At 41.6% G+C, this 22,714-nt stretch overlaps 1 protein-coding gene across 1 annotated transcript; it reads right to left on the reverse strand.

Annotated features, from left to right (window-relative positions):
* Window positions 1-7,420: 7,420 nt before the first annotated feature.
* sv2ba (synaptic vesicle glycoprotein 2Ba) lies at window positions 7,421-22,430 on the reverse strand. The gene is made up of 12 exons (XM_073464726.1): window positions 21,950-22,430; window positions 14,876-15,056; window positions 12,210-12,361; window positions 11,551-11,684; window positions 10,929-11,018; window positions 10,103-10,216; window positions 9,382-9,470; window positions 9,105-9,269; window positions 8,850-8,983; window positions 8,441-8,641; window positions 8,183-8,342; window positions 7,421-7,704 (listed from the first exon to the last, which is right to left on the reverse strand). The coding sequence occupies exons 1-12, from the start codon at window positions 22,428-22,430 to the stop codon at window positions 7,521-7,523; spliced, it is 2,085 nt and encodes a 694-aa protein (XP_073320827.1). The 3' UTR covers window positions 7,421-7,520.
* Between the last annotated feature and the right edge of the window lie 284 nt (window positions 22,431-22,714).

Here is a 22,714-nt window from a genome sequence, read left to right on the forward strand (position 1 = left end):
GTTGTGTAGAGGTACTCAGTGGTCTGACTGGAGAGACTGGGAAGCTGTGAGTGCTGCTCAGCTCTGTTGCACTGGTTTATAAGTCCGGGGCCAGGCCACAGAGGTGTGAAGTGACACCTCCGCAGATTCTCACAAACCGTCACTGTCTAAAGCAGAGGCCCCTGAACAGACACACACACGCACACACACACACACACACACACACACACACACACACACACACACACACACACACACACACACACACACACACACTCTCTGACAGGGACCTGGTCTCAGTAGCTCTCCCTCTCCTCCTCTGTGTCTGGGAAAGTTCAGCTACAAGAGTGGAGGTGTGAATTTTGACTCCTGCTCAAAACAATAAACAGTTTTTGCTTTCTGGGTTTTTTGTCCCTGCAGCAACCTAGATGCATTCTGCACATGTGTAGGGGACAGGGTTTGTTTTCAATGATCCCGTTTTTCTCGCCAAAGACACCGGTCAGAGAAAAGGACAATATAAAAGGAAAGTGGGAGAAAGCCATACACTGCAAAAATAAAATGGTCTATTGTATTATAAATGGACGAATGGAAGAAGATGCTGTCACAAGAAGATGATCAACATTATGAAGCACATGATGATGTTTTCATTTTGTTTCCAACTTGTGACCAAATATAAATGTCTGCATAGATGCGCAAACAAAATCACACCACCAATAATGTCCAAATAATCATCTATATTCACAGTTATGACCTTAAATGAAGGAAAATGAACATGAATATCATTAAAGGGGCAATATGTGGGATTTTTTGTTGAAAAACAGACACAGAATGCTGGGGAATTCTTGATATGTCCATGGTTGAAACACAAACTGACTACATTAATCTGACAGCTGTAGTTACAATTTACTTTTGAAAAGTTTGGGTTTAGTCTTCGGGTTTAGTGTCAGTGTCTCTGTGTTATGATTCCACTGAATTCTGGGCCCAGTGCAGAACTTTTTATCAAACAAAAATGGAGCCAGCAGACTGTGTCATTTGGCTTGAGAACCATTATTACGTGTTTAAACAGGCAAAGCTGACGGTTCTGTGGTTAAACCTTTTTTTTTTTATCACCATATTAATGTCAAGGAAGACAGGAGATGTCTTCTCTTTATTAACAGAGGCATTAAGAGATGATCCTGTCCTCGCTGTGGGGTGAACCTCCCTTCTCTTACTTCTTCCTCCTCACCTCACTCCAACCTTGAACCTGACATCAGTGTGCTCTGCCCTCCTCTTGATCTCCTCCGCTTTATATCCCACTTCTCACCAGCGTGATCATTTTATAGTCACAGCAAGTCAGGCATGAGCTGCGATCTTTGATCCTTCGTTTTCTTTTCATTGATCTTGTCAGTTAAGCCACTGCTGCTCCTGTCCTGTGTGCTTCTGGATGAGAGCCTACATGTCCTACATGGCAAAAATGTAAATGTAGTGAATGTAAATACATTTAATGAAGCATAATGACCTGCATTATCCAGTTAAAGCAGAGGTGTGATGGTTTCACACTGATGAGAACTGATGAGTCTGGAGGCGTCGATTCACACCTCAGCTGTGAGAACCAGGCAGGCAGAAAAATACAGTCACTGCTAACCTCTCTGTGTCCCCTTCTCTCCCCTCTTTTCCCTGAGTTTCTCCACGTTTTTCTCAGCCTTCTCTTTCTCTGTGTGTATAACAGCCGAAAAGGTTTTATTTCAACACCAGAATTATGCATTGTGATACAGAAATAGTGACGTAATTATCAGAGATTTCACCTTTTGTAGCGTTGAGCACAGTACCAGAGCACATTATGATACTTTGACATCAGCAGTTTTTAAATGTTTTGCTGGTTTTAGAGAAAATCAATCAAATTCAGGTAATAAATTGATATTTTTCCCTAAAATCCCTCCACTGTTTATTGGAGATTGGAACTGTTTTTGCCCTCAGTCTGATTGCATGAAGCCTCTTTTTTGAGCTATGAGACAATTTCTCTGATCTGTTATTTATCAGGTTTTGTTTTTCTTGGCGTCTCTGTTGTTTATTAAATCATCTGAACAGAAAACCAGTCATAAATCCCATCCCTGTTCAACACAATTAATAGTTCTGATTTTTCTCAGCTCAGTTTCCATGAAGCATTAGCACTTTGTGGTTGGCTCTGTATCAAGGTTTCATTGTCCCTGATGGAGAACGGCCTTGCATCAATCCACATATCTACAAAAATACTCTGAAAGAATCAGATAATAGTCTTTGTCTGGTGTTTATAGAGTCTTCTTTCTTTAACCAGAACACTAAAGCCCAGCCAACTCCAAGGTCCATAAATAATGAAAAGTATGTTGAATAGTGAGAAGTGGCCAGGTGTATGTATGAATCATCCAAAGATAAAACATAAATAATCTAATCATAAGATATGTGCTGTGTCAGGATGAGGGCAGCGTGAACTGGGGTTGAACCCGTGGCGCGACCCCGCCGCTCACCCTGACCAAGGTGAGGCTGTGGGAGCCTGGCTGGGAGTTTGGCACCTCTGGGTGGACGCACACCCACAGCAGGCTCTGAGGCTGGGCTGCCTGCCACCTGTCTGGGCCTCCTGAGTCCATCAACCCCACCGCGACCTCCAGTGTGCTCCCTCTGCTTGGAATAATATCAAATTAAACAGTTTCAGTGACTCCTGTGGGGACGTTGGGCTGGCGCCATGATACATAGTGGTACAACAAAGAAAGAAGATCAGAGGAAAGAAGCAGAGAGGAAGAGCAGTATAAGGAAAATTGAGGAACGATGAAATTGTAACAATTAAATTAGACTTTATTTCTGTCTTTGCTTTTTTAGATCTTCTACTGGGAACCATTTTCAGCAGAAAAAAAACAAGCTGTTGTTTGAACCTCAGCGTGGTCCGTCTGGAAAACTTTAACAAGCTCTGCAGTCCACTACTATTATACATTTCATGAGTGGTTTAGTTAAATGCAGGCAAGAAAAAGAAGATAATTTAGTCCTCTCTGGGGCAGCTTTGCTTTTGTTTTTCATTCAAAGTGAAATCACTAATTGCATATCGAAATAGTTTCTGCAACTCCTCCAGTGAGAGTTAATGTCTGCGGAGCGTACTTGGAGCTCTGACAGAGAACATTGTTTTATTAAAAATCACCATGACTTCTGACCCTCGCAGAAGGGAAAGCCTTCATGGTCGCTGGTTCATCTAGACTGAAGCATTTGCTCATAACCACAGTACAGAGAAATGAGCTGTTAACATCAGACCAGACAACGGTTCCAGTTTTTATAAGCAAGCTGGTTAGAGGGAGAAAATGAACAAAGGAGTGAATCAATGGATGCAAAGGCTCCCTGAATAATTTGATCTGTATGAAAATGGTGCGACCAGATATCAACCCAGCTTGTCACATATTGCTTTCCACCGCCAACATTACACAACAAATGAGGGAAAATATTTTGCAAGACTGGTGTTTCATCTCTTCTGCACAGTTCAACATTGTTAAAACTTTGCCAAGGAGCATTTGAATGTGCTCTGGTGGTGCATGCATAAAACTGATGTAGATGGTCAAGACTTACTTACTTTACGGTCGTACTGATAACGTTTTTATGTAGACAAATCATTTTTTTGACATAACATTATTATGATTGTGAATCAATCATTTTAAAATGTTTGTCAGGTCCAAAATGATCATTTTGTTTATGTCTGTGTAAGATTTCTGACAGTTGGTACCAGCGTCTACCAAGAATTGTGAGCCAGTAGTATAACACGTTGGTATCACGTGATATCTGTGTCCCGTCAGCGACCAACAGCCTTGGTAGTTGCCAGATTGTGGAAAAAATGTCATTTCTACAGTATGTGCCCAGCATACTGTACTATTAGCAATGTCAGCTAGAGTTAGCAACGTTAGCTAGTGCACAATCTGGTAAACACTCAAGGGGGGAGATGATGTGAACAACAATGGTGTGCTAACATGAATGTAATGAGATGGAATGTCACATTAAGTGGCTGAATGTTATCAATAACACCTTCAAGAGGTGGTGCCTTTAAGAGGACCACTGTCACATTTGACTACAAATAAAAATATTATAGATAATACAATTAGTGATATGTGTGGTAATATTAGGTATGGCGAAAGCTTTAGTGTATTTGCATGTGAGTGGATATGTATTACTCATGTTGTGGGGACATAAATCTGGTTACATAATCACATTGTGGGGAACCGCCTTCCTTACAGGGACAAAGTTCCCACAATGTAAATCATTACATTTTAGGGGGAAGACTTGGTTCAATGTTTTGGGGTAAGGTAAGATTAAGGTTAGGGTAAGTCTCCAGGAAATTAATGTAAGTATATGTAATGTCCCCAAAAGTGATGGAAACATGACTGTGTGTGTGTGTGTGTGTGTGTGTGTGTGTGTGTGTGTGTGTGTGTGTGTGTGTGTGTGTGTGTGAGTGAGGTGGCAGGTGAAGGGGATAGATTCTGCACCCTAGGTGTGAAACATAGCTGGAACTGGAGGGGTCAGCCAGAGGTGGACAGTAAATTTCCTCTAATTGTAAGAGAGTGACATTCACAGAACAAAGCAACACAACTTAGCAGAATAAATTGAATTCAATTCAATTGTTGAAAAGGAAGTAGGAAACAGGAACTGATTATTATTAAAAAAAAACCTCAAATGGTAAAAATCTATCCATAATTAATTTAAATTACACTGATCGGCCAAATCTTGTTCGAGTCGAGCTATATCATATTAAAGCATCACTTCCAGAGACAATGTGTGTCTTCTGCTCGCTGCCCTCTAGTGTGACATCCAGATAAACCTGGTGGACAGATCAGCAGAGAGTCTTTCACACCTCTGCCAGAGTAAACACATCCTCCAACTACTGGCACTTGCTCACACTTGTGTGCTGCCGTGTTTTTACAAGCCCACCTCACTAACCCCCTGATACACAGCTGCCACCGACATGGGAACAGTCATGTTCATCTCCCATTCACTGCTAATCATGCCTGATATATAACATTATTTTATAAAGCAATCTGGGGTCAAGACAGAGTATAAATACATTGGAGTATAAAATTGACATGATTAAGATTGGCAAAATCATTTCAGAATTAATACAATTTACATTTTATTTTTTTGTTTGACTGGAATTAAATGAGATAAGATTATAATTATAAGTAGAAGTATTTTAGTAGGCTAACCCAGAAGTTAGCATCATGCTTGTTCCCTCGTGAGAAAAGCTTATGGGATTTTTCAATTGAGTTTAGGGTTATTGCAGAAAATAAGCTCTGTGGCAAACACAAGTTTATGATACTTACACGATAATCTTCACAGATGAACACCGCTTTTATGATGTTTGAAGTCTAAATAAAATCAGCAAGTAAAAAAGCTCATGGTATGGTGGTATGTTAAAGGCTATAAACATACTACAGTGCTGTCGCTTCTTACTACACTATACTATACACACTACTATTAACAGATCAATCCACAGGTTGTACTGTGACAGTTAGAAGTTTGCAGCTAAAGTTCGCCTCTAAAGATAGATAGTGAGTAGATGAGCGTTCGTGTTGGGCGTGATGGCGTCTAACGTCGTGAAAATCTCTTGAGCTCGTGTTGACCAAAGACCTTGTTTGAGACATTTAACTGAAAACCCATTGACTTCAAGACAGGGGAATTGGAAAAATGTGAACTTATTTCTGGGTTTTAGGACTCATTCCTGCTGCACGCTATACAGCCAGCAACTGTTTAGCTTAGCACAGGTAACCAGGGGACACAGTTAGCTTTCCTCTGTCCAAAAGTAAACAAACGTTACACATAACCCTCGCCATTTTGACACTGTGTGTGATTAATCAAATGAAATAGCCTAAAAGGTGTCAATAAGTGAGGTACATGGTGTGTTCGGAGAGAAAGTGAAAGACGCAAATTTAACTGCTGGACTTTTTATACTTCTTTTTTTTTTAACCCAAGCAGCAGTTAGCTGCAAGCTAGCCTAGTTGTGTGCGTTTTAGTTCGCAAACTACTTTTGGACAGAGCTAGCTTACCTGTTTCCCTTTTTTCCCAGTCTTTATGCTAAGCTAAGCTAACCGTCCACTGTTCTAGCTCTATAAAACACACAGTATCTTATTAAAAAAATAAAAGTATGTCTTAAAGTCAAATCTGAACTCTGTAACATTCAAAGTCTATAACTTGTTTCATATGTTTTGCACATCTTGAATACATCATTAAGCAGGAAACCGGATCAGAAGCCCTCAGCTTTATTCAAGTCATGACGGAGCTATTTTACAACTAATATACACAGGTCTACAGTATGTACAACAACAAATATAGTATTGGTAGTCAGACTGTTGTGTTTCAGTAAATTCACAGACATGTGGATAACAACCACACACACATGCACACACACAGCTCAGTCATGCCAAAAAAGTAACATGCTCCTTAGGAATCTTGACACATGTTGTCAGAAATGCAGCAGGTTCTGTAAACTGTTCGTCATCAGAACGTTAAAATAAGAGCATCATATCAAAACATCTAATCTCACAGTTTAGAATCATTCTCTTCTTTTAGAAAAAAAAAATAAATCAATAGACAAACAGAACAATTCCTTACACTTTGTCATGGCAAGATGTGAAAGGTAAGACTCTGGTTCTACGTCATCACCACCTACAGAACACAGCTCTATAATTTAGAACAGACACGACGTCTCAGTCGAGGACAAGACAATAAACAGGAGGAAAATCCAGTCGGCTGTTCAGGTTAGATTGGGATCGGCTGGGAGAAATGAACAGCAGTGGATTCAATAAAAAAAAAAAACTTTCTACATTTAATAAAATGGTCAATCCAGGTTTATGTCTAGAGAGAACAAAACCAAGCAACAACATGTGAACTAAAGAGACTACACACACCACAGGACGGTGGAGAATAAATAAAGACTGGGTGAACGAAAGGAGTGTTTTGTCTGAATAACAACACCAGCAGTAATATTGCTGCTGAGCCTTGGCAGTGAATACAACAGGATTCAAATCCAATTCAAGTTATGACGTTAAGTCCTCTCTCTTTCCTTCTTTTCCAACAGGGAATGAACTCAAAGCACAACATGGTAACATGAACTACATCACCTCTCAAGTACAGACACATTTCATCTCATATTAAACTTTCTTTTACACAAACCTCACACAAAACAAATGTTGCTACAACGTATGTATGTGTGTGCGTGTGTGTGTGTGTATATGTATGTGTGTGTGTGTGTGAATAGAGGATGGGCAGTAAATGATAAAAAGGAAATGACAAACACTGGTTCTATACGATGTGACAGAAATGCTGGGCAGCCTGAGGAGCTTACAGAGGGAATAGAAAGCAACCACAGGTTCACATAGGCAACCAGACAGGTTTTCAAGATTTTTTAATTGTATCACCATGGCAGACTCATAAACACAGCTAGCACAGCATGGCCTTTCTTCCTTGTCCCTCCATTCAGTTTAAGCTGACACTTTCCCCAAAAAGCTTCCCCCCGTAGCTGTACTGTGGTTGGGGCCTGGAGGCTGCAGGAGTTTGGCTTTTCAAGACAGGATTTTCTCCCGGGTTTCGGGCAGCTTTAGAGCTACCAGACCTCCGCAGACGAGGGCGGCGAAGGCCAGGAAGATGGGAATGATCTTGGTGATGCCGATGAAGGCTGCAAAGATGAAGCTGGCGATAATGGCCGCAAATTTGCAGATCCCATTCAGGATACCAAACGCTGTCCCTCTGCAGAATTAAAAAGAAAGAGAAAGGTTAGATAAGACTGCATCCCCACCTGACTTTTGTTAATTTATGTTTTACTTGTGTCTCAGGAGGTAGAGCAGTCGTCCACTAATCGGAGGGTCTATAGACTAGACTTTAGAAAAACACAGCCTAGCCTACTTGGACAGGGGACACACAGGTTAGCTTCTATTTATTATTGTTTATAAATTATTAATAAAATATTTAATTTCACAATAGAAAGGGTTTTGAGAATGATCACTGAATGAGTTCAACTTAAGTTACTTTGAACTACTACTACAAATCATGTGCAGGACCTCGCTGATATTAGCCTTAACCCTGATACAGTAGCGGATGTTACACAATTTTTTGTGTGTGTTTTTGGTTTTAAAAGCTAAAAAGAGCTTGACAGGCCTGCCATGCTTATTCACAGTTGCTAATTTATGATTTGACCTTTTACCAGGGGTACAGAGTTGGACTGTACCTTTTAGAGGAGGGGTAGAGTTCCACAGAAATGACCTCTAGTCCGTTCCAGGCCGCCACGCTGGCCCCATAGAAGAGACACTGCCAACATATAACAGCTCCTTGACTGAAACTTAGCAGCAACAGGAACGTGCAGGCAGACGACGCCAACATAGAGCCACCTGGAGAGGAAGATGGATGATGACATACAGACACAGATTTGGCAAAGTGTGCACACAGGAACCAGTCTGTGCAGGGTTATTGTCCTTGGAGATCTCACCTATTATTCTGATTCGTCCTATCTTGTCCATGAACAATGCTGAGAGGATGTTGCCAGGCAACACAGCCAAACTGCCCAGGAAGCTGACCATGTAGATGACAATGTCGTTTTCCTCCTGGAAGTTCAGGTGACAGCCTTTCTTTGGGTGGAGGAAGGTGGTGTTCTCCATCCGACAGTCTTTGAACTTTTCCTGCCAGAGGTCTGCAGAGAACAGAGGGATGTAAGAGGAGGCTATGCTCACAGTTACTGCTTTATATTTTACAGAAGTGTTCACATTATGTTATAATATATTTTTTATACAGCACTAATTGGTTGAGTTTATTGATCCCAAAAACTGAGCCAGTAGCATGACAGTGCTATAAACATTTTCTTATCATCATAATCATTCATCACTAATTCTGCATGATACCTGTGTTATAGAAGACCGTGTTTTTGATGGTGCAATTCTCGAAGAAGGTGTTGGTTGACCTGACATCCTCAAAGTAGCAGTTTTCAAACAGAGAATCCTCAAACTTCACAGATTTAATCTCGATGTTTGCAAACCTAAAGGAACGTAAATAAATCTCATGAAGCAGCAGTACAAACAAACTGTGAATTGTGCCTTTAAATGACTCAAATATAACATTTCCTATTCCTGTGTGTTGGAGGTGTTGAGGGAACGTACTTGTCATGGATGTACTCTCCCTCGCGGTGGATCTGGTTGACCAGAGAGAAGTTGAAGTGGAAACGTTCGACCTTTTCTCGGTGAAACACTCGGACCTTGGACTCGTACTCCTCATACTGCATGTATTTGATCATGTCGGGGAACCACACTCCCAGCCCGTGGTAACTGATACACAGGGAAACATTCAAATCTCAGCACAGTAACATAAAATGACCTGTATTTCTAGATAGAATGACAGGGGCACATTTTTAAAGCACTGTCTTAAAAAAGTTGTTACCTGAATGCCAAGCAGAACCAGACAATAACCAGGAAGAGGCCTTGTAGTCTGAGCTCTGGAGCTGATAGTGACATTATGTTAGCCATCACCTGAAAAAGGCACAGACAGACAGACAAGACAAACAAGACAGACAGTTTAATAAATGTGTAAGGTATGCAGGAAAAAGCGGATGAAAACACTTCAGTTTATGTCAGATAAATGCAAAGTAAAGTCTTATTAGCGAGGTGACGTCACACTTCCCATCCGGTACACTAGTCATTGGGTTTAATTGTGCCATTAATCACACATATCATATTTGTTTATTTTAAAGATAATACATTTTCCAAGTCAAGAAAGTCACAGTTTGTTGTAAAGAAAGTAAAATACCATTTAGTTTTGTGTAAAAAAGCTGAGTGAACTACATCGTCTCGCTCAACATATGTCACCAGCACCAACATGGCCGTCACCTCGGCACAGAAAAAGCCTAAAAAACCTTACCTTAAAAAGGTGAAAATCACAATATATATATAAAAATATAGATAGCAGCACTTATGCAAAAGGAGAGTCAGTCAATCTTGTGAGCAACTTAATACATGGGACCAGCCCTCCAAGGTTTAAGATACACATAGTGATAGTAATTTAGTTTGAAATTCCAAAATAAGGTCTTGTATTGGTCCACTGGGAAGGCCGTGACTTCTCCTCTCTATTCTATGTATTCTGGATTCAGGATTGATTTGCAGACCTGTTGCAGCATGGTCATGTGTCTGACAGTCCAGCGCTGGAAGGCAGTCCCAGTGTCGCTCTGGATCTCTATGAACTCGTCCTCCTGAGTTTGTGGAGTCTTAATGTTGGTCACCTGAACAAATAAAACCAGAACTTCATGTTCATTTCAACAGATATTCAGGACACATTGACAAGGTTAAACAGGGTTTCATGAATGTGGTATTCAAACATGTTGAGCTTTCATCTGACACACAGGAGGAACAGCTGAAACTAATAACATTAACAATGGCTACGTTCTATTTAAGTGTCCCTCTAAAACCTCACAGGTGGTCCCTTAAACTGACGCAGCTAAATGGAATTGAACCATTGTTCATTTTAGTATTCACTGTACACCTGTGCTTGTCTGATGAAGTCCAATGAAATAGCTTCCAAATGTGCTATTTGTGACATTTCTAACACGAGAAGTTGACGTACGGTGCAGTTTTTCACTAACAGCACAGATTATAATTGCAGTAACAATCTTTTGTCGCTGCCAATTTCTGTTTTTTCCAATTTCTTTTTTTCTCAGCAGACATATTGACTTGTCACAGCAGGAGAAGCACGGCTGTAACCAATAACATTAATGATTCGATTTAAAGTGCCCCAGTAAGCCAGCATGTACAACAGCAGGACCCGAACACCTAAATGCACTGAGCCATCGTTAATGATATTAATTACACCTGCGCTGCTCCTGCTAGGACGTGCCAAACCCCGTTGAACACGGCAATCATTTCTGTTATTTATGACGGCTGAGGATCAGATGTAACAGCCTCTGCTTCCATTCATTTTGTCACTGGACTGCTTACAGTGAAGACTCTCTCCGGCTCCCCCTTGGCCTTCCAGTTGGTGTCGTGAACTTGTCGCAGGATCATCCACGCCTCATCATGTCGGGCATTCTGAAAACAACACACAAACTTATCTATAAACGTCTACATAACCAATATTTCACAAGTGTTCTGTGAATCCTCTCAGGGTTTATGATTCCCACACGCTCTGTAGCCAGATGTGGCTGAGTAACAATGTTCCCATGAGGCCTGCCTCTTATCAGATGGGGGGAACGTGTGATAATTTGGGGGGGTGTGATACGAACATGTTGGAGCAGCCCTGCTGTAACATACAAATACAATACCACATGTGGTTACAGGTCTGATAATGTCCTGGATGAGAAACAGGGGTGGGTGCTGTCCTGGTGGCGCCTTAGCAGCCTTTCGCTACCTTTGCACAGCAGTGGGATGTTGCTGCGGTGGCTGATGACTCAACATTTTTAACCAATCACAGCTTAATGTTTAAAACTGTACACTGACATAATGAATATAAAAATAGGGAGCTTAAGTGTCAGTATTCATGCAGTCATTCTTAATCAATAGAAGCAGGACAGATAAATGTGTTAAATCTTGCATGTTTTAATCTGGAGACACTTGACCTGACCTCAAGCAGGAAACGAGGGCTCTCCGGCATGAAGATGATTCCGACCAGCGCAGCCAGTGCAGGGAAGAGACACACGAGAATAAATAATCTCCAGCTGTGCATCTGGAACTCTGTACCGATGGAGAAGCCCCAGCCTGGAAGACCATCCAGTAAAAAGCAAGTTATTATTTCAAGAAACTATCTTTCTGGCATATCTTAGTGTCCAAATCCCTAAAAATTAATAGTGCAACGAAACCCATCTTTGTTGTCTTCTTTAGTATATTAAAAATGTATCATATGCACCAATGTACATATTTTTGCATGAGCATTCGCCCTTCAAACATTAAATGGATTCAGATGTTAAAGTCAATTACAGACAGGCAACTGTGGGCTCATTTTAGACTTAGAATTATTTTGCTGATGGTGGCAAAATTTGATCATATGCCAATGTGAATTATTCATATTCAGGAGGTTGTAGCTGAGAAAATGTCTCAAGATGAGGCACATTAACAAGCACAAAGAGGATGTAAGAAATTAATTTAGCCAGAGGACAAAAGTCCCACGTGCCAATTGATCAAATGCTCCTCCAATAAAAGTGAAATAAACAGTTTGTTTGTGTGCCTTCACACTGTAATGTGTGTGTTTGATTGTGCATGTCAGCGTGTGTGTGTGTGTGTTACCATAGTGAGGGATGATCCCCCAGGCAGTGAAGGAGGCATACAGGCCTCCCAGCATCCAGAACATGCAGAGCCAGCTCAGATGTTCTCCACGTTTGTCCATCTGCAGGAACTCGGTGAAGTAGGTGTAAACTATTGGGATGGAGCCGCCAATTCTGGGGGATGAAAAACATGTCAGTCCTCAAAAAATAAAAGTTTGATTTTTCCTCATGAAACACTTTTCTCCTGTCCGTCGCCCTCTGAGGATTTACAGGATCATTTGCTTTGGTATCTGGTCCTTGACATGTTAAGTATTAGAAATATTACTCAGTTACAAGCAAAACTACTGGTATTCAAATATGCTTACGTGAAAGACCAGAGTACTCTTCAGAGTATTAGTTATTTATTAACTGTTGATGTTTAATGTGTTATCACTAGCAGGCATTCAATTAGAGAAGTTTCTGTTTCTCCAACTCTTCAGTCTGAATTACTCCCAGCTCCTGTTCTGTTCTGCTCAGTGGTCATGGCCACCTCTCCAAACATGCACCTGCTGCACTATTTTGTATTTTGTCTGCATGTCAGAGTTTTCATTGGACCGTTTGTGATCAGATTGCTTTATTGGCTACAGAAATGCAGATGAAAGATTTATAAATTAATCCAAAATTGTGAATGATTTTAAAACTAAGTAGATTAGATGGTGTAATGCATATTTACTTGCATACAAGGACGAGAAAATTAGACTTAAATACTCTTACTTACAGTTACATTACAGTAATTTGAGTAGTTGTAATTAGTAACTTCCACCCCTGCTGCATAAACACTCACACTCTCCTACAGTAGATAATATGGATACCTGACAGACCTTGTTGTGAAAAATGTTCTTACTACTGAAGAAATAGTTCCTCTGAAAACCGTGGACACTGTTTTTTTTGTGTAATTTGGTTAAACTGAATCTTTAAAGCAACATTATGCAGAAACTGGCATTTTGTGGGATTTGGCGCCTCCCACAGTCTTCTGAGTGCAACACCACTGTCGTAAATACAAATCCCAGGTCTGTAACAATTTGTAGGTGCTAACTACAAACAAAACTCATTATGTCTTAACAATGTCATGTGTTGAAAACTTGTGTGTTGAGGTCAACATGTATGTAACACTGTGATCCTACCCTCTCACTGAAGATACACAGTGAAGAAACAAGTGATGGGGTGCGGAGTGGCTGTGACAGAGACACCATTCACCCTATTGCAAGACACTGTACCATCAACATGATTTTGAAGCTGTTACTCTGATGTAAAACAGTTACATAATGTTGCTTTAAATGTGGATAAACAACTAAGCATAAAGGTTTATGACTTAAGTATAATTGCTCACAATAACATTTTATGTTGTGAATGTTCTCTGCTCTCCAAAAACAGCCTCAGTTCATCCAGCAACCAAAACCTTCAAGTTCATACCCAGATTGTGATCAGCCAGTTCTGAATACTTATGATAGAATGCATTTTTAATGCATTTTGTGAGATATTGAAGAATTGCTAGCAGCAACTGAATACTTTGTGGATTGTTTTTGGTGGTCAGTTTCTTCTGAGGGAAGGACTGATCAGACTAGAATATGCTTCAATTCAGGGCCAAAAATCGACTGAATGTTTGATGGCTAGAGGCTGCTGATGGCAGGGGAAGTGTTGGTCAGATCGTGATCATGGCGAGATAATATTCAGATAGCTACTGGACTACAACAAAATAAAATAAAATACTTCATTTGAACTCTTTAAACTGGTTCGAACAGACAAAAAACTGTGATATATATATATATATATACATATATATATATATATATATGTACCATGTACACATTACATGCAAGACAGCAAAACTAGAAGGTTTATATGTTTTTTATTATGATGAGAAATCTTCCTGTACGGGGGTGTGCTGTCTGCCTGCTCTTTATGTTTTTTTGTTGTTTTTTTTAAAAAAAACAGCCAAAATGGGCCCCATATCCTGGAGAAGTAAGTGTTAATGACTAACATGGGGCTCATTATCACGGCGAATCAGCAACAGCTGAACATTTTATTTTGGTGACCTTGTATTTTTTTTTTTTTTGCTTTGCAAAAAGCTCAGACATCAATATTGCAGGTCTGGGTACACAGGCTGCAATCATTATCAAAAGAAATGTGTCTTTGAAAGCTGCAGAATCAATCTGTGCACAGCACCAAGGTGCTGACGACAGCAGGAAGTCAGCAATAAAACTCAAATTAGTATCCAGCAAAGAACATTGTTCGCTTGTTTTAATTGGTATAATAAAGAAATGCTCTGTTGAAGTAAATAAGCAGAGATCTCCTTGTGTGCAGCATGCAATATAAATGTGTTGTATTAATGAGGAATTCTTAACTAACAAGTGAGTGGACTGGTGTTCTTGAATTATAATGTCCTCTCTGTACCTCAGGCTGTTCCTAAAGGTCCACAGTTTGTTTTAATGGAAGTGCTACTTATCTTGCTTAAATGTCAGGTATTTTATTTTGGAACAAATATCTTCCAATACAAAAACAGGGATGTGCTTTTTTTCCCCCCCTAAATGTTATGGACGTGCTTGCTTCCGCTAAAAGGATTACTTATTGAAAAGGTCAGTCATTATAAAAGCCTATCGAGTTGTCATTGCTCAAGGGAGGCAAATGTGAATGCAAATGGTGTCTCACCCGAAGCCGGAGCAGAACCTGAAGAAGAGGAAGAAGCCGTAGCTCTGGGCGAAGCAGGACAGGAAGGAGAAGACCAGGTCGATGGTGAGGACGTAGATCAGACACTTCCTCCTCCCCATCTTGTCGCACAGACCCCCCCACACCAACGCCCCCACCATCATGGCCACATACACCAGCAGACCTGCAAACACACACACAAACACAAACCTCATTTGGAGGCATTTGACCTTTACACAAGTCACATGTTTTACCCCCATTATGCAGACTTGGTCTCATTGAAAGACACGGTCAAAGCTCTACAGATACATTTATTTGCATACATAAACATTCACATATCATTGGAGGGAATTAATAGAAGAAACAAGACCAAGAGTCCTGATCTCCACAAGGGGGCTCCCTTCACCCTCGTATGAACACAGACGAATAGAGAAATCGTCTCTCTCGATTGTAATTCAGTGTGACGCGTCAACATTTCCCCAATATTCATAATAACAGGAAATATATCTCGACTGATTCCAGGAAAGACTTAGAAATAAATGTCATAATCATTCTGAAGCATCTAAGAGTGCTTCACTTCCACAACATTCACCCTCTACATTTTTAATCTGCATTCAGTTTCACCCACATCTGATGCTCCAGTTCTCGCTGTTATCAGAACTTTTTTGGGGGGGGGCATTTTACCTGCAGAATCTCACTCTGAGTCACAGCGGTCTGGAGCCTAAACCCAGCGTGCACTCTGCCATTTCTTTTTCCTGTAATGCAACAGCCCTGAACAGGGACCAACTGTGCTGCCCATTACTGCACCGAGGAGATAACAATGATTATGTGCTTCCTTTTTATGTCTCTGGGGAGAGTAATATGCTCTCCCCTGCTGTCGGCGTCAGGACCTGCAACATCGGCCATCCTCTTCACCGTGTTGTTTAAACCTTCGGACCCGTAACTCCTGCCTGCTCTGTGTTTTTACTACACACAGCCCTAATTACAGTGGGACTAAGCAGCTTAGCGGCACGTGGAGCCATAGTGTGCACCTTCCCTGTGGATTACTAGACTATCCAAATGCTCAGGCGCTCCACACGCCAACCTGCACATCCAACTCATTCAACAAGAGACTGCTAAGGGCACCGGGAGACAAAGAGTCAAGGCCAACATGTCACCTAATATCATTGCCAAGATGTTGCTCAAGGCCATGTGTATGCCTTGAATATGTACATGGACAGGTTGACAGGGTGGCCTTGTGGTTAGAAAGCCTGTCCTTCAGAAGGAGGCCCAGGCCAGGATCAACCCCTGCAGCAACAAGCTTCTATCTGTCTGTTCAAGTGTCCTTGAGCACAGTGAAGACACTGAATCCCTGACGGGGAGAGAGGAGTTTTCCTTTTTCTTGCAGTATTAAACGTGAAAGCACCATTAGTGCATTTAGCACATCTCGATGAAGAACACTGTTGGCCATGCATCCTCAGAACATACAGTATCTACTGTCTAAAGAAGTGCTAACCCTGTGTACGAAACAGCACGTGTGAGCTGAATACTAAACAGTGGGCCCCTAGTAGTGTTTTTCCGAAATGGCTTAAAGGACAAGTTCACAGAAAAATGAAAATTCAGTCATTATCTGCTCACCCCTATGCCAATGGAAAGTTGGGCTAAGTTTCATTGTCCACAAAATATTTCTGGAGCTTCATGGAAAAACAGCGTTACAATATTCTCCTTAATGACAGAAGTAGACAACTATAATGGATTTATACAGCTCGTTCGACATAATCCAAGTCCCTGGAAGCCAAGAGATCCCAAACTGATTTGAAATTAAGTTATTCACACCCTTTTCATAGTTCAAATCTTCACTATAGCTGCTAGGCTAAAAACGTTAGCATGCACCCTAGCTGGAGTGGGTGCACGACCTTGACCACCTGTCAAGGGTGTAAATTTTGTCTTTTCAAATCAATTTGGGCTCTCAGGGCTCCCAGAGACTTGGATTACGCAAGTAATCGATTTTATTTGTACGTTTTAAAACAAGTCCCTGTCTTCTTCACTTGTTCAGGAGAATTCTGCAACATGTTTTGTGGACTACGAAACTTCACCCGACTTTCCATTGCCATGGGGTCGATTAGATAGTGAATTCATTTTCATTTTTGGGTGAACTTATCCTTCAACAGCAGGGAAAAGCCCTTAAGTGACAAGTTGCTCCATTTTCCTGTTACGTCAGTTCTGCTATTTATCTGTCTCAGATTGACCAAACACTACAGATTGAGTGTGTAGCCAGTGAGCGAAAGTTGTTACATTTGACTGTCTGGTGCGCCTGCTCCAGCTGTTCACACTCGTTATAATATATGACATGTCACGTGTTAATTTGACACATCAATAAATTATCACAGGCTGCACCGCACAAACTTTCATAGAGAGTAATATAATGTCGTAGTAATGAGTCCTAAAACCCAGAAATCAGTTAGCATTTTTGCACATCCGGTTCCTTCATCTCGAATTGATTGGGTTTTTTGAATGGGTTTTCGATTAAAAGTCTGAAGTACGGTCCGTTTTATTCTGCAACATAAAATACATCATTAGATGTCCCACAATCGAATAATAAAGGGCTTACGTGTCTTAAAAATGGCGGCTGCTAACAAGCGGCTAAATGAGACTACAGAGTTTGTCACGGACATTAAACGTCAGCTTGCCGATCACGGAGACTCATCTACTCACTAGTCCATCTTTACAAAAATACGTCATCCCTACACCACTCTATTAGTGTTGATATCTGAGACTGTATGTAACTGTTGCTTAGCTATCCAAGCGAACTGACAAAACATGACTTGTTAAGGAGGTAAATAGCCTTTGGTCAACACCTCTAACCTGACACATGATTAAGAGTATACACACAACACAACATATCTCAAAATACAAAATATCATTAAATAAATGTAAATCATCGGATGGCGTTGGATATGTTAGCAAAATCAGATATTACCCACCTACCCGATGTTATTTTTGGAAGTTACCATTACAGCTTGGGATATTCAAGTGCTTCCTTTTAACAGGACGTATGCCTTTCATTAGACAGTGTTACAGATGTTTGTGTGATATTCAGTAGCTCAGACATTCTTTAAAGGTGTAATTTGTAGCTATCCTTTGCTGTAGCGAGCAGATGTTAGCAAAGAAGCTCACGGCTCCGTCAGCAGTGAAGCCAGTGGCTGTAGAGCACGCCTGGACCTGGACCTCAGAGACATGGATTTCACATGACAAGCAACAACAGTTTGTTTGGAGTAAAAAGCAGAAGCGCTGGATAATTTGCATGAGCTTTGAGGCCGTCACTGCTAAACAGACAAAAAGAAAAAATCAGAAACCAGTCGATCAAAGGACATGACAGAACTGGACATGGCTGGCTTGACTGACCAGCAATCAGTGCCTAGCACCGAATATATTCTACATGATCCCTTTTATAACCCTAGCGGAACATCATATAACCATGGCCTTATTATTATTATTATTTGCATTTTCAGTTTAAGTCCAGAAATGCATCAGCTGCAGGTTAAGCAATTTCCTTTGCATCCACATCAAGCCCGGTGTTTAAAACCTGCCAGAACTTTCTCTTCTTTGTCTCCAGCATCGTGCCACTATAGCCTTGTTGTATTTTCACTCTATGGATTAAACAATCAAAACACCATTAAAGGTAAGTGCACCAATCATCCTCCTCTCTTTAACAAAAGCTATGAGAGTTTTCAAAACAATGAGGTTAGGATTAAACACATTTCTGCTCCTGTGATTCTGGTGAACAGAGCATGAGTGTGAATCAGATGGGATCATTCTGCAGATCTACTTCATATTCTCAGCCAATGATCAGTGCTCCCCTCCCGCGCCGCACAGACGCTGTGATTTCATTTTCGCCAGGCCTTCCTCCCGCTACCACAGGCTGTCAGAGGCCTGAAGCGTATCTGACAGCTCTGCACCGGGCGCTGCAGGCCGCCAGGCTCTCTGACTGCTGCAACATGCTCCATATTAGCCTGGGAACACACACTGAATACAATCGCCACCGGGTTTCTCATCAATCTCTCGCAATGCCTCATCCCAGGAGCCCGTTGTTAAGATGAAATGAGCGATGTGCAATCTGCCACATCGCCTGGCTACACACGAGGCCTGGGAAATAAGGTGAGGGGCTTTAATTTGCAGTTTAGTTGCCGGCACAGAAAGGGAGGAACAGACGTTTTCAAGGTACATTTCCCAGTAAGTTGGATCTATGCTGCATACAAATTGCAGTATCTTTTTTTTGGCATGTTTGCTGTTGTGTTACAATATTTGTGAAGCGTGCAGGCAACTAAAAAAAGAAAAGACAGAAAACAGCATCCTTAATTCACAGTAATATTCAAAGTATGTTGAAGGCAGGCACTCATTTCTCTCTGTGGTATCTAACATAATTAAACAATTAACATGTGGTGATACGTCCCTAGGGGCAACTCCCAGACATTTGTTGTACCGATGCCAAGTCTCACTATCTCGTGACTCAATGTGCCAGCTCACAGTGGACCCATAGTCTATTATTACACACAATGTTGGTTGTGTTCATAATTTCTGCGTCTGCCGAGAAGGATCCAAGCCTTTCCCCCTAATATATCCCAGCGGCTGCAGGGGGATATTTCTGTCTGATGCAGTGGTCTGCAACCATGTGCCATCAAGAGCCAAACATATGCAGGATTTTGCTCCAGCCAAGCACAACAGAAGATCATTTCACTGATGAGTTAGTTCCTCCTCTCTGGGTAAAGATTGGATTCTTGAAACAACGCAGATGATTTTAATTAGCTAAGTCTTATAGGTTTTTAAAGCCTGTATTGTTTTGTTTTATTTATTTTTATCCATGCTAGCTGAATGGCTCTGTGGACAGCAATGTCAGTCTATAGGTTGGACTTTTGGATGGATGGCTAGGAAATTTGTATAGGTACATGGTACACAGACTGTAAATTGTATTGACTTGTGATCCCTTCACATGAGGTTGAAATGTGTGGCTTTGAGTGAAATGCCTCAATAACTATTGGATTGATTTTCATAAAACTCGGCACAGATGTTTATGTTCCCTTCAGGAGGGATTGTAATAACTCTACTGATCCCCTTACTTTTCCTCTGGAGCCATCATCAGCTCAAAATTTTGATTTGAAGAATTGGCCTCCTGTTGAATTCATACTCAAAAACAAAAAACAGGGGGCAGCATAGGAGTTACCGTTAAATGCTGCCAACTGCAGCTGATGTTAACTAGTTAGCTCAGTTAGTGGCGCAGCAAGCAGTACTGATTGGGAGTTCGTAGCTTTAGACTGGGACGCCCAGGGCTAGCTGGTTAGCATGCTAAACATGCTTTGCAACACAATAAGTAGACGTCATAACGTCAAAGTTTTGAATGTTTTCAATTAAAATTCGTACATATTGCACCTTTAATACTTGCATAACTAATGACATTCCAATCACATTCAGGCGCACTTAGTGCTTAGTTATGATTAGCAAATATTAGCATGCTAACAGTAGACTGTATTAAACATGGACATAGTCTCCGTGATGTCACCCATAGGTTTACTCTGCTTTGTCTTGCAAAGTTAGACCACTGCAACACAAGAAAGGTTTTGCTGCACCAATTCTCATTCTGGTATAGGGGAAAAAAACACTCTGGCTGTTTGCATTTCTTCAACATTCATGATTGTCTTTAGCACGGCGCTAAACCCAGGATGTAGCGTCAGTGCCCCTGCAAAATAGTGTCAGGGGGAACTTGTTTAGCACATGGTATGGCGAGCCTGGCATTAATGGCAAAATTCCTGCAAAAGAAAGAAAAAGACTGCTGCTAGCTTGTTTATGAGTGTACCATTAGCAACCAGGTAAGGGTTAGGGTAACCAGCCATTTTTAGCGATGTAGGTTGCTAACTCAGAGGTTGGTGTTGTTGGTAACACGTTTACACGAAGATAGCTGAAGGAACGACAAGGCTGCCAAAAATAGGTGACCAAGGGCCAAGGGTGGCTTATGCTGCATGTCATTGCACAGTTGGAAGTTGCAAACCGGGCAGGATCCACCAAGCCCAACTACGCTGACATAAACACACATGGCATCACAGCAGTATGGTGGCACACATGGTAAACAATTACTTTTAACCTCTTCATCACTTTATACCTTCTATAGTGTTTGTTTTGTGAAAGGTGCAGTGAATACAACTTTGTCGTTGTCATTTTCAGTTGATTTGTGCTCAGTAGAAGTCTTTGACAGTTTGCTTTACAAGCCTATTCCTCCTGTCTTCTTTTTTAGTTTTTAGTTTTTTTTAGTTAAAGTGCCGTTAACTGTTAAAAGAGCTGCTGTAGTTGCTTGTGGAGCTCACAGACTTGCTAGTCAAAAACCCGTTTGCAGCGTCCATGTTTTTCTGAGCAGATGCACTGCGACGCTGTTAGATTTGAAGTTGGGAATACTGACTCGAAAATATCAATTCGAAGGGAATCTACATTTGGTGACTCAGACTAGACTCCACTCCCTTATCCAAACATGGGAAAAGAGGTGGAGCTGATGTGGGCCGAGTGACGTGTTGTTGCTGACAGCTAGCGGCTGGCTGGCTGGCTTAATCACTCATAATTCAGGCCATAATACAACATAAAGAAGAGAGTTATTGAAAAATTAATATTCTATACAGTTGTCATGAACGGGGAAATTAGCTATAGAGTTAAAGGCAATCTTTTTTGTACCAGGCTGACAACATTCTACCTGCAGTTTTTAACACTTCTGCATTGGCTTCATTTTTCCAGCCCTGTAGGTCCCTGCTTGACAAACTAAAATAAGATGTTAAACATGGTAAACATACCTGCCTAACTTCAGCATGCTTATGTTATCATTTTGCTCAAAACACTGCTAGAGCTGCTAGACTCTTAATCTATCCATCTGATCTAAGTTTTTTTCTATAATTAAAAGCCTGTCCCTTCTCAGTGTTGTTGTTGTTGTTGTTGTTGTTGTGCAATGTTTTTTTTTTAAAGACTGATCTTTCATTTTGGAATGAAACACTGAAGCCAGGTACATTTTCACCACACACACTCACTGGAGACTTCATCTTCCATCCCTTTGCTGTCACTTACCCAACAATCCTTTGTCCGAGTTGGATATGCACATGTCCTTCTCAGCACTGGGCAGGACGAAGCCCACTACGAAGCCATCCACTCCGTCAGCCATCAGTGCCAGGCCCAGCACGAAGAACAGCATCCACTGGAAGCGCCCGTGGCCGCAGTCCTCCATGATGCTCTCGTACTGCTCTGGCAAGTTGTCCTCCTCCTCTTCCTGCTGCTGTCCAGCCAGACGGGCTTTCCTCCTGGCCTCCAGCCGCGCTGCCCGCCGCGCCTCCTTGATCTCATCGGGGTGGGGGACGCCCTGGTACTCCCCTTCATACATCTGCTCATCATCGTCTGCACCCTCGGTGGCATCGCTGGCAGCGTCCTCCTCCTGTGGAGGGTAGTCCGACTGGTAAGGGTAGCCATCCTGACCTCCTCCATCCTGGGTGTAGGTGTATTCTCCACCCTCTGTCATCTGCTGGTTCACGTTGTTGTGATAGGGGTCATCCATGGTTCCTGCTGGGTGTAAGCGGAGCAGGACTGACTTTGCCTTGTAGCCGTCGTACTCTGAAGAAGCTCAAGTTGTCAGCTATAATGGCATAATCCTCCAGAGGAGCTGTGAGGAGCTCTCAGTGTTGCTGCTCCAGGAAACTTCAGGGAATCTTCTGAGGAGTCTCACTTCTCAAATTTAAGGCCTCAGCAGCTGCGTCGAAAGACTATTGCCTTCCTTGATTTGCACCGTGCTGCATGCTGAACCTAAAACACAATGCAAACAACACATCAGAAATACTGTCC

Source organism: Pagrus major, chromosome 4, assembly GCF_040436345.1.
Source record: "Pagrus major chromosome 4, Pma_NU_1.0".
Classification (NCBI taxonomy): domain Eukaryota; kingdom Metazoa; phylum Chordata; class Actinopteri; order Spariformes; family Sparidae; genus Pagrus; species Pagrus major.

Bases quoted from the DNA above. Each gene is read 5' to 3' on its own strand.
- sv2ba (XM_073464726.1), bottom strand. From the start codon at position 22,430: ATGGATGACCCCTATCACAACAACGTGAACCAGCAGATGACAGAGGGT. The intron at 11,685-12,209 runs GTAACACACACA...ATGGTCTTCCAG, and splicing joins GGGGATCATCCCTCACTATG to GCTGGGGCTTCTCCATCGGT. The intron at 8,343-8,440 runs GTGAGATCTCCA...CTTCCTCTCCAG, and splicing joins AGGACGAATCAGAATAATAG to GTGGCTCTATGTTGGCGTCG.